Source organism: Penicillium odoratum (genome assembly GCF_028828045.1).
Source record: "Penicillium odoratum strain IBT 22623 chromosome Unknown utg000005l_segment0_segment0, whole genome shotgun sequence".
NCBI lineage: Eukaryota > Fungi > Ascomycota > Eurotiomycetes > Eurotiales > Aspergillaceae > Penicillium > Penicillium odoratum.
In genome coordinates this window covers 184,803-199,689 of record NW_026643147.1, presented here as the reverse complement: position 1 = coordinate 199,689, position 14,887 = coordinate 184,803, and the positions used below count along the sequence as shown (strand labels likewise).

General features: G+C 49.6%; 8 protein-coding genes across 8 annotated transcripts; 1 reads left to right on the top strand and 7 right to left on the bottom strand.

The window, feature by feature from the left end:
* Positions 1–194: 194 nt before the first annotated feature.
* N7520_005584 (glycosyltransferase family 69 protein) lies at positions 195–1,769 on the bottom strand (the record flags this gene model as incomplete). Its single annotated transcript, XM_057139518.1, has 1 exon — positions 195–1,769. One exon carries the CDS (start codon positions 1,767–1,769, stop codon positions 195–197), a length of 1,575 nt encoding a protein of 524 aa, XP_056993524.1.
* Positions 1,770–2,547: 778 nt separating this feature from the next.
* On the bottom strand, positions 2,548–5,456 carry N7520_005583 (putative LON domain serine protease; the record flags this gene model as incomplete). The annotated part of the gene is made up of 3 exons (XM_057139517.1): positions 2,548–2,632; positions 2,685–4,932; positions 4,994–5,456. The coding sequence occupies 3 exons, from the start codon at positions 5,454–5,456 to the stop codon at positions 2,548–2,550; spliced, it is 2,796 nt and encodes a 931-aa protein (XP_056993523.1).
* Positions 5,457–5,792: 336 nt separating this feature from the next.
* N7520_005582 (carboxymuconolactone decarboxylase family protein) lies at positions 5,793–6,407 on the bottom strand (the record flags this gene model as incomplete). Its single annotated transcript, XM_057139516.1, has 1 exon — positions 5,793–6,407. One exon carries the CDS (start codon positions 6,405–6,407, stop codon positions 5,793–5,795), a length of 615 nt encoding a protein of 204 aa, XP_056993522.1.
* Positions 6,408–6,666: 259 nt separating this feature from the next.
* Positions 6,667–7,510, bottom strand: N7520_005581 (uncharacterized protein; the record flags this gene model as incomplete). Its single annotated transcript, XM_057139515.1, has 4 exons — positions 6,667–6,960; positions 7,014–7,192; positions 7,241–7,355; positions 7,403–7,510. The coding sequence occupies 4 exons, from the start codon at positions 7,508–7,510 to the stop codon at positions 6,667–6,669; spliced, it is 696 nt and encodes a 231-aa protein (XP_056993521.1).
* Positions 7,511–7,683: 173 nt separating this feature from the next.
* On the top strand, positions 7,684–8,417 carry N7520_005580 (5-formyltetrahydrofolate cyclo-ligase; the record flags this gene model as incomplete). The annotated part of the gene is made up of 3 exons (XM_057139514.1): positions 7,684–7,774; positions 7,826–8,254; positions 8,305–8,417. The coding sequence occupies 3 exons, from the start codon at positions 7,684–7,686 to the stop codon at positions 8,415–8,417; spliced, it is 633 nt and encodes a 210-aa protein (XP_056993520.1).
* Positions 8,418–8,798: 381 nt separating this feature from the next.
* N7520_005579 (prefoldin-like protein) lies at positions 8,799–10,616 on the bottom strand (the record flags this gene model as incomplete). Its single annotated transcript, XM_057139513.1, has 1 exon — positions 8,799–10,616. The coding sequence occupies one exon, from the start codon at positions 10,614–10,616 to the stop codon at positions 8,799–8,801; it is 1,818 nt and encodes a 605-aa protein (XP_056993519.1).
* A 295-nt stretch (positions 10,617–10,911) lies between these two features.
* On the bottom strand, positions 10,912–12,251 carry N7520_005578 (TauD/TfdA family dioxygenase; the record flags this gene model as incomplete). The annotated part of the gene is made up of 3 exons (XM_057139512.1): positions 10,912–11,575; positions 11,632–11,897; positions 11,958–12,251. 3 exons carry the CDS (start codon positions 12,249–12,251, stop codon positions 10,912–10,914), a joined length of 1,224 nt encoding a protein of 407 aa, XP_056993518.1.
* Positions 12,252–12,952: 701 nt separating this feature from the next.
* Positions 12,953–14,738, bottom strand: N7520_005577 (dolichyl-P-Glc:Glc1Man(9)GlcNAc(2)-PP-dolichol alpha-1,3-glucosyltransferase ALG8; the record flags this gene model as incomplete). Its single annotated transcript, XM_057139511.1, has 6 exons — positions 12,953–13,477; positions 13,532–13,671; positions 13,735–14,225; positions 14,276–14,469; positions 14,525–14,603; positions 14,662–14,738. The coding sequence occupies 6 exons, from the start codon at positions 14,736–14,738 to the stop codon at positions 12,953–12,955; spliced, it is 1,506 nt and encodes a 501-aa protein (XP_056993517.1).
* Between the last annotated feature and the right edge of the window lie 149 nt (positions 14,739–14,887).

Genomic DNA, 14,887 nt, shown 5'->3' with positions numbered 1-14,887 from the left:
CATCATCATGTAGACTCGAAGATTATACATAATCAAAGTTGATTTGCTCAGCTGAATACGCTAATCTGAACCCGGCTAGAGTTGCATAGTTTAACCGTTGTCTTGGTATGTAACACGGAATTAGAATCCGCTAAAGTATTGCTTCTATACACTAATCCAATTGCTATCAAGACTAGCTTGATCATATATGTGAACTAGATCGATGGCACTGGGATACTCTCAAAGCCTTTCTGTCCAGGCTTTCGGTCTTCCACGATGACCTGTAAGCCCCGACGGCCACAATACCCATCATTGCCTGCAATGCGGTCGACCAGTTGGAAGGACCCGCCGCCATCCTGGGCAGCATCAGGAATCCAGACGGTCTCTTGGACGCTCTGTCCCGGGACTTCGGTTCGCCGAGGGTTATGCCATGGGAGACCGACAAGATGATTGCCAAGATTGTGCAGAAAGGCGTAAAGCTTCTCGAATCGCCTCGTCACACCGAGCCACGATAGGGTGCGGGCATCGTACGCGACCCGCACAAAGGGGTTAATATAGATACCCGTGTCTGTGATCTCATCCACGTTGGTCTGGGGATCTTGGATATCCGCGTGGATTAAGCAGCATTCAGATGCTTCCCAGAACATGTCAGTGCCCGATCTGAAGCGTGCCGGTGATAAACTCTCGGGAAGTGGAATTTGAAAGTATTTCGCATCGAACGCAACTATACCACCCCAGCAGCTCCGAACACGCACGGCATCCTTGCCTTGGAGAACATCTTTTCGACTCTGACCATTCCCGGCAGTGGAAAACCAAGGGAAAAATGGCAGACCCATACTGTATCCTTGGAGGTCACGGGTAGCATATGTGTCATAAAACTTGAAGGGATTGTCAAAGTCGACGGCGCACGCGGCACGATATTGGGCCACGCCATCATCGTTCGCATTGGTCGAGAAGAGTAACTGGAGGATATCGACTGGATCGAAGAGGATATCGTTCATATAGAGGACTTTGTCGTATCGTGTATTAGGATCATCGGTAAGAGGTTTTAAAGCTTTGTTTCGGACCTGCGCCAGATACTCGATGCGCTTGACTCGTTGATCTCCGCCCGGGATGGTCACAGTTGGCAGACTCTTGGGATCTAGATGCGCCTCGAACACGATGTCCTTTCGACTATTAATCTGCTTCTCCAGCTCGCGTAGTGCACTTTCCCCCTCGGCACCACTGTCGTTCTCGTAAATACTAACGAACACGTTTTGATCGCCAAGCATATCAATCAGTTGTAGCAGCTGAGTCCCCCATTGCCCTCCGGCGAGCTCACCACCTCGATCGTATAAACTGGCTGCGATAAAGACTTTCTCGTTGCGAGGATTTCCCCGGCCTGCCTGGTTCGTAGCCCGTGCCGATGCACGAAGAGTGGCATAATGCGCAGGTGGGCTGGTATAAGATGGGCGGAAAATGGAGGTTAAAAGGACGAGGGCGAGAACAATGCCGAAAACAACGTGGATATAGCAGCATCGGCGACGGAAGAAGATGCGCGGGAGGCATGGGCGTGATGAGGATGCCAAGACGGGTCGTGAATTGGTTTTCAGGCGGCGGTAGCCATCAAAGGGAGTTGATAAAATGCGGCGCAGCCAAGAAAATCGACCGGGTGCGACTCTACTGATTCTAGAAAAAGGAGGCACCTGAGCTTCGAAATCGGCATCGTCTAGGTCGAAGGTCCCATCGGAGTCAAGAGAGGAGCGCGATGCGAGCTCGTACTCATCGGGGTGAAGGAGACGGGGAGACATGACTGGCTTCAATCACAACTCAACCCATGATTTCAAATGGGAGGTAATTATGAAAAGGCCAAGTGCATTGCATTGTTGAAGCCGCGAAATTGATTGGGGAAGGGAAATTCATCAGTTCAGGGATTAGGTCTCTGCTTATGTCATAGGGGCTTACTCCTAAGCTTAGATGATTCGAATGAACAAAATGTCTACCCTTCTATTACTTGGGTACACTGCAGACTTTTGGACATGCGTTCAAAACCTCCACCATTTTCTCATTTTTCCCCTTTTCCTTCCACTTCATTTTTTTTTCTCTTCTATTTGCTTCTTTTCCTTTTCTATTCCGCTACTGATAGACCTTTGACCACTTGATCAAAATGGTACGAAAGAAGGTAGAATTCTGAATAGGATACCGAGTAGGAGACTAAATAGGAGACTTGAGTATGAGGTGTGGTAGAACACCTAAGTAGGCGCCGCGCAAAAAGCGCGGCGGAAAGCCTCTAGCTTACAGATACTTTCTTCCAAGCGCAATTTTATTCTAAAGAAGCTGTTATGGTTTCAATAGACGAAATATGAATTGACATCCATAGGAATTCGGGTTGTATTGACATATAGGTGTGCATAAGTTCATGGGATACGGTCAATAACATGAACATGGAGGGTAGAGATAAATCACGCTATGCAAGAACAAGGAGTATGAGAGGCGAGAGGGGGCTGGAAGTACGACATGAAACAAGCAAAAAGAATGAGCGAAAGATGAGCAAAAACAGATAGCAAAAATGATCAATCAGAACAACTTCTATAGTCGGCTCTCGATCAAATTCACGTGTTGGCCAGGCCAGTGAGCATCTGGCCAGATCTTTCCTAGAGCTTCCCAGATATTCCTGCACACACGGGTTAGAACTGAAGAATGAATGAATATACGCGAAGACTTACTGGACATAGATGATTTCCAGACCATCGTGGACCTCCTGAGGAACGTCCTTGACATCCTTGCGGTTGGCTGGGGGAAGTAGTACAGTCTTGACGCCTGCACGCAAGGCACCGATGAGCTTCTCCTTGATACCACCAACTGGCATCACGCGGCCACGCAGCGAGATCTCACCAGTCATGGCTATCTGAGGAGGAACAGCCTTGTTGCTGAAGAGGGAGATGAGTGCCACGGTGTGAGCAAGACCGGCCGAAGGCCCATCCTTGGGGATAGCGCCCGATGGGCAGTGGACATGCAGGCTACGGCTCTTCATCACATCCTCGTTAGGATCATGCGTGAGTCCTAGCTCAAAGGAGTGAGCCTTGACCCATGTGAGAGCCACCTCGACGGACTCCTTCAGAACGTCACCAAGCTTGCCGGTCAGTTGAACACGGCCATTGCCAGGCATGTCGGCAACCTCGATAAATAAGATGCTTCCCTGGCCACCTGTCGAGTATGCCACGAGGCCCGTGACTACACCAGGACGACCGTGCTTCTCAGCAATTTCTTCCTCAAATCGCTCAATTCCAAGGATAACTTCCAGGTCTTCAACGCTTACAACCGGGTTATAGTTTTCCAGACGGCCAGAGTCACCAGCATCGGCGTATTGAACAGCCTTGTGACGACAGATAGAACCAAGCTCACGCTCCAAGTTCCGAACACCGGACTCGCGAGTGTAAGAGGTAATAGTTTTATCGATCACTTCATCAGATAGGTGAACTTGCCCATCCGACAGACCATTGGATCTAATCTGCTTCGGAATCAGGTGGCGCTTGGCGATGTGCCTCTTCTCAACTGTCGTGTATCCAGACAGCTGGATCGTCTCCATTCGGTCCAGCAGTGGTGCCGGAATAGTGTCCAAAGAGTTGGCCGTGGCAATGAAGAGAACCTTGCTCAGATCAATAGGGATATTGATATAATGGTCTGTGAAGGTGTGGTTCTGCTCCGGGTCCAAAACCTCCAGCATGGCCGCAGATGGATCTCCCTGGAAGTTTGCGCCGCCAACCTTGTCGATCTCATCTAGGAGAAACACTGGGTTGGCCACGTTGACCTTCTTCAGCCCATTAACGATCAGGCCGGGCATAGCTGCAACATAGGTACGCCGGTGACCACGGATTTCCGCCTCGTCCCGCACACCACCGAGAGAAATTCGGTGGAACTTGCGACCAAGAGAGGTGGCAACTGATCGAGCTAAACTGGTCTTGCCAGTTCCGGGGGGGCCTACAAGAAGCAAGATAGGGGACTTATCAGTCATGCGCTTCGACTTGAGACCCTCTAGTCGGGCTTCAAGAGCCACACGATCACTCTCGGAAAGCAACGGAACGTCCTTCTCAAGATCACCGGATGACGCCGTGTCGAGATCCTTGGTCATGGCAATGATATTCTTTTCCATTTCCTGGTTGCTCGATTGCTTCAATCGGAGAACGGCCAGATACTCCAGCAATCTCTTCTTGATCCGCTCCAATCCGTAGTGGTCCTCATCCAACTGCTTGCGGGCTAGTTTCAATGTCTCTGAACCGAGCTGATCCTGGGTCACCTTAGTCCATGGAATTTCGGACAAATTCTCCAGGTAGGTGCGACAGACCCCATATTCGGCGTTGGCGGGATTCATCTTACGCAGACGCTTCAGCTCCTTGTCAGCAATCTTTTGAGCCTCGGGGGTGAGCTGGGCATCCTTGAGCTTCTGTTGAAGCTCATCAACCTCATTTGGCTCCTTCTCTTCATTATCGTTGCCACCGCGTGCCCCAGCCGGGCCGGGTGGCGTGAGGCCTGACAGGCCTGATAGAGCGCGCCGCGCCAACACCTCACGCTCTCGAGGATCAATCTGGCCAATATCGACACCGGCGTTGGATGGGAAAGACGATGTGGTGATGGATGTGACTTTCACACTGCTCTTGATATGCTGTGCCTGGCGAGTCAAGATATCGACCACTCTCTGGAGGCGAAGTTTAACGTCAAATGAGGCCAGGATCCGTAATTTCTCCTCGAAGCTAGCATCAGAGACGTCGGCCATGAAATCCGCGAGTCTTCCTGCCTGGCCTAATTCCGTCTTCGCGATATAGAGTTCGAATTTCCGTGCCACGAGTGGCGACAAACGGGTTGAGGCGGCCGATAGTAATGACGATAAGCGTAAAAGGGTGAGTAGCTCACGGGAGAGCTGTCTTAACTGCTGGAACAATTCGGCAGCTTCCAAGTCGCCGTGGAGGGAGATGGCTAACAGAAGAGCTGGTCAGCTGGAAGCCAAGTCACCCACATGAAATTCGAACACACTTACCGGTCTCATCATGAATGGCAATCTCGGCTTCAAAGTATGGCCGGTCTCGCAAGAACTTCTTCACCGTGAATCGCTGCGTTCCCTGGACAAGCAGGAACGGCTCCGAGTAGGCACGGCGCTGAACACCAATCACCTTGGCTAAGGTACCGTGCAAGAAGATATCCTCCTTCCGGGCCTGTCCTGCATCGATCGCATCGTACTCCTCCTTCTGTGCTTCGTCGGAGTCAGCCCCTTCAATGAGCTGAAGTCCGTCGCGGCTCAGGAATGGCGAGTTGAACGGAATACATCCGAAGGTGATCGAGTTGCTCTCCCGCTTGGAAGGCTTGTCCACTAGTGACGACAGTAGGTTGGTCAAATCGGGGCGATTCGATACAGGAATGCGAAGCTGCACACCGGGTAGCAGAACGGTACCCTTTGCCAGTGGCACGAGAGGAAGCTTGATGGTTCTACCACTGGAACCCATGCTGAATTGCGGAGAATTAAGTTGTTGGCAAGGGAAACCAGCGATAGCGTTTAATAGAATGGAGGTATTACAGAAGGTTCGAAGTCAAATTGGTTGAGGTTCCGTGAGATTCAGTGAAAGAGAAGAGAAGTGGAGGGACTGGGGTTACCGAGGTCCACTTGATAAGAAGAACCGGGGGGAATAACCAAGTTGTACCCCGGTCGCACAGACCATGTCACGCTACGGTATCACATGACATTTTCAATGATCTACTGACGATCATTTACTTCTTACATGGTATTCAGGAAGAAGAGAGAAAGGGAAAAAGACGGGTTTGGTATATCGCTATGTATCTCCTCACTTCAGCTCAGCAACTAATTGATCCACACTCTTCATCTCCCGAGCATTGTTTTCGCCCACGTCAAGAGCGACCAAAACCCGACTCACACAATTGTACCCAGCAATCCCAGTAGTGAGCTCGACAATCTCTCGATCATTGAACCCAACGGTCTTAAGCTGTGCGAAAACTTCATCTTGAACTTTGATCTTCAAAGTCATCTGATCGGTATATCGCAAAACGGCCCGTTGTTGTGGTGTAAGCGGGCTGCTCTCGAGTTCAGTGAGGTCACCCTCCGTGGTCGATGGGATTGTACGGCAAGCGTGTAGTTCCTCGGGTTTGATACCACCTTTGAGCGCCAGTGGTGCGTGGGCATTCCATTCATACACCGCGTCGGTCAACACCGCGACACGGCACACGGCGAGTTCCATGGTGCCGGAGTCGACGATGGTGCGGGTACGGATTGCGCCGATAAAGCTATTCCAGCCATCTGCGACAGGTGGGCTGTGTAGCAAGGATAGATCCAGAGGAATCAACGGACGAGGGTTGCGACGCGCAGCGATGCGAGCGTAGATGTCGGCTGTGTCGGCGGGCGCATCGCTTGGTGGGGTGTTGGGGGCGTAGGGAAGCCGCATTGTGCGTTTGTAGCCGAAGGATGAGGATTTTGGAATGGAGATTCTGCGGAGAGATTGGTACATGGACTTGGTGTTCTGTTGAGTCTCAATTTCAAAGATCAAGCCGTTCCGAGGTCGTCAAGTCCCGACTCCCGAGTGTCCCGCATAGGCGGATAAGCTCTTTGCCAACCATGTAAATCTGGGGTAGCTCATTCTGACCATCTACAGGGATCAACTACGTATATCAGATGCTTACTGAATGTGGATATGAATTGGAAAATTAAGAAAAGAAAAATGCCATGCCACCGAGGGAAGTCATCAACACCCCTAACCACCACCATCGGTCAGGACTCAAGAGCTCTTCTTTGATGATAGTGTTGAGACCTGTATGCAGGCCAGATCCGGAGATAGCCCGTTTTTTATGAGAACCAGAGGGACTTGGGTTCAATGTGTTTGTAGGAAGCATCCTTGGAGGTCGGTGGGCCAAGTACATGGGATGCATGATTTTCCCATTTGCCTGGGTGAGATCCAGACGCTGGACTCCATGGTATCGATCTATTGTAGCCGAAAATCCCTGCAGAATGTTAGATAAAGGATGTCGGTAGATATTAATTGATCACAGCCTACCTTGAAATGTTCGGTGTTATTGTAACGGGTATATTGGCCGGTATCCTTTTTGCATGGTTCTGATAATAATTGACGACCATCGACGGCGATCGGTGTCAATGTCAAGCTTCCATCGCTGGATAAGACGTAGGATCCATGTTGCCATTGCATAATTCCCGTGGGACAAGATGGGTCGGTCGCTGTGAAGGATCAGTATATGTCGCCCATTATAGTTCTTGTGATCTTACGATTGGCTATCGCACGATAAAAGGCCTCTTCATAGTGTCCTTCGGAATCAAACGAGTAAGATATACCCGTTAGATTCGGTTCGAAGAACTTGTCATTGAGCGGATCGTAAAATCCCTGTCCGGAATCAGTATTCACTCATTCGAATCAATCAAAACACATACTGGACCAGTCAACACCTCGTGGGACTTGGTAGTCCAAGTACCAATCAAATCCTCTACACTGGCGGCCGCGGCCGCGACCGACGCGAAAAGACCCCAAACCCAAATCATGGTGGCTTGTCAAGAAGGAGAAATAAAAGATGTTCAAAATCAGAGAATAACAAATGATCCCTTCATTCTGGTGACAAACAAGGTGCAAGCATACCAGGGTTCCACCCTTATCATTATCGGGTGGAATGAGAAACTCCTTGCCTTTTGCCCTTTTTACCTTGCCTTTACCCACAATGTTGGCCTTTCAGACTGCAAAGCGCGATCTGCGCAAGCGGATGCGCGAGACACTTCAACTGATGCCTACCTCTTTAATCAATCAACAATGTTAGCTTTTATATTGGCGCGTTTCCCCCAATCCTTCACTGACCATTGCAGCCGGAGTTGCGACCAGTCAATTCCTGACGTTGCCCGAATACCAGAATGCGAAGAATATCGCCGTTTACTTGTCAATGCCGACCGGAGAACTTTCTACTGGTAATATCGTCCGGGATGCGTTAGCACGCGGTAAAAACGTGTACATCCCGTACATTCACACCGTGGAAAAAACCTCAGTCATGGATATGCTCGCGCTCGAATCAATGACGGAATATGAGTCACTGCAACCTGACAAATGGGGCATCCCCTCTTTACGGCCTAGTCAGGTACCAGGTCGTCGTAATGGCTTGACAGAGAATGGATTGGATCTTATTGTAATGCCAGGCATGGCTTTTGACCGGGAGTTTCGGCGACTTGGTCACGGGAAAGGATATTATGACCACTTCCTCACTCGTTATTCTCAGCTCAGCAAGAAAATGCCATTCCTCGGTAAATATTTAACTCGAGTATTTTTCCCTTCTGATACTAACCGTTGCTAGTGGCCTTGTCGCTCCAGGAGCAGATGGTGGAGGAAATCCCAGTGATGGCGCATGACTGGCGGGTTGACGCACTTGTGGTGGGTGACGGACAGTATCTAGCTAGAACGCAATAAACCATCAAATGCTCCAACACTGATGTAATCCTATACTTTCTTATCAGTGCTCACTTCTAATCAGGCGCTCAAGTGCTGGTTTTCTCGTTGTAAACATTACTTTGGCTGCCATCTCAGATAATGTACAAACCGATATATATATGTACAGTAAGTATACTGTACAGTATTTTGGTTATGTATACAGTACTACCATTTTCTGAAGCATCGCCATGCCTCACGTCCTCGAAGAGAAAGCTTCTTAATAAACTGGCTGATCTAGTGATAATGTGCATATCAGATTTCCATTGAATAACTGTGGTGCATTCGCTAAATGTGACATGGGATCATTGCAGGCACTGGTTTTCTATTATGTACAGTATCGCCTTGGCGAAGAGGTTTATATCATTGATTCATGCGGGCAGCTCTGAACTTGCTCATCCGCTTCGGTTGTTCTTCAGTGTCGATTGGGACCATTTCAGGCTCTTCGTTATTCACAAAGCCACCATTCTGCTGAATCATGTGGTTTCGCATTTTATAAAACTCGCTGGCAATTTCACGGCGGTGGATTTCCTCGTTTAGGTCGTCCAGTTCCGGGGCAGGAGCGGTTCCGAGAGTAACTTCTCGCTCAACAAGTGTGTCCGCCAACGTCTTCCCCTGTGGCGGTTGAGGGCCAGATGAGCTTTCAGGGAGATCCTGGATCGGGGTAGAGAATGGCTTGGGTGCCTGAGGAGTGGCAGGGAAGAGGGCAGGTGTGTTTATTGATTGAACAGCATTAGCCTGTTTTCGAGTGGAATGAGACTCTGCAAATTGTGCCCCATTTGTTGATACAGGCTTAATAGTAGTCCCGGCGTCGGGGGCGGCTGAGCGCGCACTCTTGAACCGAGAAGCCTTCCTGGGAAGGGCAGCAGCAGCGTTTGGCTGGGTATCCTGCACACAATCTGTACGCTCAACAATAGCGTCTGACAGTACAGTCACGTCAGACTTGGGTGGGAGAGTCCTTCTCTCAGCAGTTGGGATATGCTCAATCTGCGGAGCCTTGGGCGTAGGGGCGATGTCGAGTTCGTCAGCAAATGCAACTCGCTTCTTTGGTTTCGTTGCCTTTGAAGAGCTCTCCGCAACTTCAGGCTGAATGGCTTGTGCTGCAGCGGCCGCCTCGACTTCTTCTTGCACCTCGGCCGGGAAAGTTCGCGAGTCCTTGCCCATGTTCCACATGCCGCGGGCATTCAGTTTTTCCTCTAACTCTCGCATCTGTTTGTGGTATTCATCACTCAGCTCGGTTCGCGACCGGCCGAACTCATCTTCCTCCTCCGCGTCCTCGTCTGTAGCCCATGCGTAGTCTTCGTCATATGACACATCGCTTCCGTCTTCATCCAGCTCCAGCTCAGCGACAATCGCACCCACCTCATTAATACCGTACTGAAACATCTCTCGGCGTAATGTTGCATCTTCCAACGACTCATCGATACCGGTAATGGGTGGCTGATTCCGATCCTCATCCGTCACAATGGACACTGGCTCTGCGATATCCAGCTCCTGTACCGGAGAATAGTTGGCTTCCGGTCGGGGAGTTGAACCATTCGAAGATTCATTCTCCTGAGACTTGGTGGCGTTTGTCTGAGTGTTATCCGCCCTCTGTTGAGGCGTGGTCGAGGCACCTTCACTGGAGTCTTCGGCCTTGTGCGGGATATTCTCAACGCCGACCTTCTTCAAGACCTCCAAGAGCTGTGGTGCCTGATCACCTGGCGTATTTACCGATCCAGAGATGACGCCTCCGTCCTCATCCAGCTCTTCCATAATCTCTTTCATGGGAAAATCCGTGCCGTCTTCAACCGGTGGGCGTTCGCTTGTATCCAACGCAACAATGTCGTCCTCCGCAGCACGTAGCCTCTTCTCCATGATTGTAACATTCTGCTTCACGTAGTCGATGCGCCGTCCGAGAAGGCTGACGATTTGTTCGCTTGTCCGTGATGCGCCTTGCGTGCCGATGATAGTCTGCATTTCCTCCTCGGTTACCAATGAACCACCAAATCCGCGTCCCACAGCGAGAAAGTCATCGGTAGTGGCGTCATCGGGCAGATCTTTGATTTCGTCGCGGAGTCCGTCATATTCTGCTTCCCAGGTGCGCCAATGGTAAAGTGACTTTTGGAGTTGAAGGATACTTTCTTTCAGCGCAAGGCGACGCTGCTCGAGAGCTTCAAGGTTGTGGCTAGGCAGGCTCATGGTTAGAAGAGGGATTTGAAGAAATCAAATAGAAAATCGCCGGTCTATTCATCACGGGAAGTATCGAATAATTAATTCCGATTAACCGGATTAACCGGATCTGGCAATTGAATATTTGTCAGCCAATCGGAGTAATTGCGATAAGCCTCGCCTACATAGATCAATCGTCACTAGTAACTACTACTGCCCAGGTGATTCGGTCTTTAAAAATTGATGATCAAAGGCTCAATTAAATTCATAGTTATATAAATGCAAATCAATGCAAAGAAATGCCAGCATCTCCCAAGTTTCAAGTTTACTCAGCATCCAAGGGACAGTAAGGTGGCTGGTCATTAACCTGGATACCACCACGCTTCTTCTCAAGCGTGTCGTGGTAAGGAAGCTTCCAACCACCTTCAGACTCAGGTGCAGAGAGCCAAAGTCTCATCAAGTGGCGTGCGCGGATCAGACGGCCGTTCTCATCAACAGCACCAGGAGGGTGGTCCTCGTAGGCAGTGCGCGCATGGAAGACATGAGAGTTGCTGACAAACTGGATATCACCGGGTGACAGCACCATGTGAAGAGCTAGTTCGGCACAGGTCTCATCCCATGTCTTTAGAGCAAACTTTTGCTTATCGGACAGAGGGGGAATTTTGGCATCCGGTCCAGAGTTGAACCGTGACAGTGAGGTCAGGTTGTTCGGATCGAATTTGGCGTAAATACGGGGATTGGCGCCGGCGCGCTCGTTCTCTAAGTAGAGGATAGATCCTCGGATCCATTCCTCCTCGCCTTCGGAGACCTCGCCCTTACGGTCGAAATACCAATTTGGGGTGACCATGGTCTCGATCACCTCAGGGTGTCTTTCTTGAAGAACGTTGAAAACATGGTGTGTCGATGCAATGTCGGATTCACCACCGATTTTAGATTTAGCAATGCAGAGAAGACCGACGATATCAGATCCATCGGTGTGAAAGTACTGACTATAGAAGATATTAGCCCTGGCTTGTTATGGTCAGAGGTCGATAAGGAGGCTTACCGAGCATTAGTGCGGTAGATACGGACTCGTTCGGTCTTGGTCGGGTCTTCGCCGAGATCCTTGACGTGTCCAAGGACATGGCCACGACCATTCTGGCTAGTGAAGTACCCAATATAGGTTCCAAGACCCATGTATGCCGTGGCACACTTTTGGAGGTCCCATTCATTGACGGGGACTCCCTTGAACAGCCAGAAGCCGGTTCCATCAATCAAAACTTTTCGGAGCTCCTCAAGTCGCTTTGAAAGCTTAGGGAGAGGGAAGTTGCTCTATAACTCGAATGAGAGATGATTCAAATAATATCAAGGTAGCATGAAGTCTCCACTGACCTTGGAAATACCCTCAAGAGGTGTTTTGTCTTGAATAAACTTATCTGATGCGTCGCTGATTTCTTGGATCTCGTCATCGGTGAACTGATGCGTCCACTTCTCCGGGGCTTGGGTGTAGTCCTCGGCCTTCCATACAGTAGGCCCTTCAATGTGCTTCGGGAAGTCCGAGTAAGGGCGTACTTGGGAGTAGACAGGAGGATGTTGACCTGAAGTTTTAATACCATCGGGAAATTTGGTCAGGTCAACCGCTTTGGTGGAGACAGTTGTGGGATATGTCTCTGTGATGGTAGCCATGATGAAGAAGGCTCGAATATAACAAAAGATTTGAACAATGTCACTTTGCAAAGTCAGAGAGATCGAGTGTTATATACTTCACTGTAGACAGATCGGCGACATGGCTGATAGACTCCGCATCGGGTTGTCGAATCGACCGACCGCGGGTTATCGGGTAGCTTGTGTATACATAGAGCAATATTGATAGCATTGAACGATAAGTTGGGAAAATGCGGAGATATCGGCTCGTCGGCTAAATTCGTGACAGACGTGATTTTGACGCAATCACACCATCTTGCGTGATGGACCACCAGCATTGGCAAATCCCGCCAATTGTCGAGGAACAATCAATGCACGACAAAAAAAATCTTAATGTACAGGTGATTTTCCGTAAAATAATGTCAGAATTCTCTGCAATTGTTCAAGGTGAACACCCGAGGTTCCGAGTCCAGGTAGTTCAAGTATCCATTCTGTATATTTTCTTGTACATTTAGGCTGAAGTTTCTAGGACAGTTAGCTCCATTCCAAATTGACTAAATATCCGTTCTACTTCCCGAGTTCATATTAATCTAGTCGTTAATAGGGACAGGTAGATAGAACGATCCTTGTGCGTTGCATCCAGGTGTGTGAAATTTGAGCGTATTATGGTCTCCTCATACAACCAAAAGAGAGATAGGTTTAATTTCTATTGGCCTGTAAGATCAAGTCCTGTCGGAACATAGCTATGCGGTAAAGTAGACCACCATAAATCCAATCCAGCTGCCTAGCACCCCGAGCGCAGAGTAGCTGCTCATAAACATTAGAGGCAGAAATTGCAACCGTTCAAAACCAAATATAAGCTGATGCAGCAGGGAACAATACACGATAAGCGGGATCGCGATGGTCAGATACAGCAAAGACAGACGGTCAAAGACAAAGATTCGCGGACGCTCGGGTACCGGAGCGACACGATCAAAGACAAAAAGAAACAAGACAAGCCAGAAGATGGTGTAAACGGTCTTGAGCGGAAACTCGGCCGATGTAAACAACAGCGGGAACAGAGACACGTGGCCCGCAACTGCGAGGGGTCGGAATGCGCTGAAGTAACGACGGTCCTTGAGGGCAATGAGACTGAAAGGAATAATGATCAGGAGGATGGCCTTTTCGTGGACATGCCAACCAAACAGGAAGGAAGCGTAGCCACAGAGGGTGATGGCACCGACGAAAGTATCCCAGTCAGGCTGGCGCCACAACTTCACGAGAGGGACCTAGGAAAATATCAGTCAGTGATCATGAGCAAAATAGAACACAGAAATACATACAAGCTGGAAGAGGAAGGTCAACACAAAGGTTTGCTGTGAGGTGACTTCGGGAAGGATAGCGAAAGATGTGTCTCCCACGAGACCGCGAGTGACACTATTGAGCGCTTCTTGCTGCACAGACAATCCCAAGCGTGGTGCCACTATATCAATTGTGTTAGCATGGCCAAGAACGAAGAGTCTGCACATAGGCATAGTAAGCTCACGTGGAATCAAAGCTCGGTCGGTGAACGAGTAAATAGCCCAAACATTAGGCGCCCAGTACGCATGGCATAGCCCCCGCGAAAATGGAAATAGTCGATCTTTCAGTTGGAAGATCTGGCCCCATTGCACGAATGGTCCAAATGCAATTGCAAAGATCCCGACTATACAGACTCCGAGCTTGATGGTATTGCCGAAGCGGGGCCGGAGGAAGTTCTTAGGATCGAGACAGTAGACACGTAGCAGGTAGACGAAATAGGCCAGAGATAGGTAAAGATAGATATGCTTGAAACACAACAGTATCGCGAATACAATTCCGCTAAGAAGCTTTGATTGCCGACGAGCGAGGACAATGGACAGGATCAAGATCCCATACATGAACCCATTGTATTGGAAATGGATGTGGTCGATAATGAATAGACCCGGCGAAAGGAGGATAGAGAGACTGGCTATATGGGCGGCCGATTTGTTCGCTAAGGGAGCAGATTTGACGAATCTATTCAATCATCAGCACAGGTAACACTCGTCGCGACACACAGGACCCACCGGCTCAGCGCATAGACTAGAACCAGCTCAGTCAGAATAACCGTTGCTCTCTGGAAATATATTGTCTCCCACGAGTCATAGCCTAAGTTCTTCACCACCAGCATTGCCGGATCGACATATGCAGCCGCTTGAGACAAGAGCCATTCGAAGGCCGCGAAGAACGGGGGGTAATCGAGGGTCCACTCGGAGGTTTTCTGGCTTCGCATTAGATCCAACCGGGAATTTTGTTGAATTACGCTCTCAACACACTTCATAGTACCATTCATTGACCGGCAGCGAATTGGTGATGGCGAGCCAATTGCGATGGACCTCAAAGTCGGTAGATTTGCTGTGGGTGGACACGGTCAGAAGACTGAGAATAAAAGCTTCGGGGATAGTGAACTCACTACGCGGGAAAAAGTAGCACCTTGAGTGCACCTGCAACAATGGCGCATTGTGCCAATGAAGGATATAGATCAGCCATTGGAGAATGGGCGCATATTTGGGGAAGATCAAGACCAAAGTTGGAGTAGCTTGGTCGCAGTCCAAGGCGGTCACTGCTGTCCAAACGTTCGCCCCCAGACAGTCTTATCGTTATCAACACTTGATTTACTAGTAGATTCAAGACTTGAG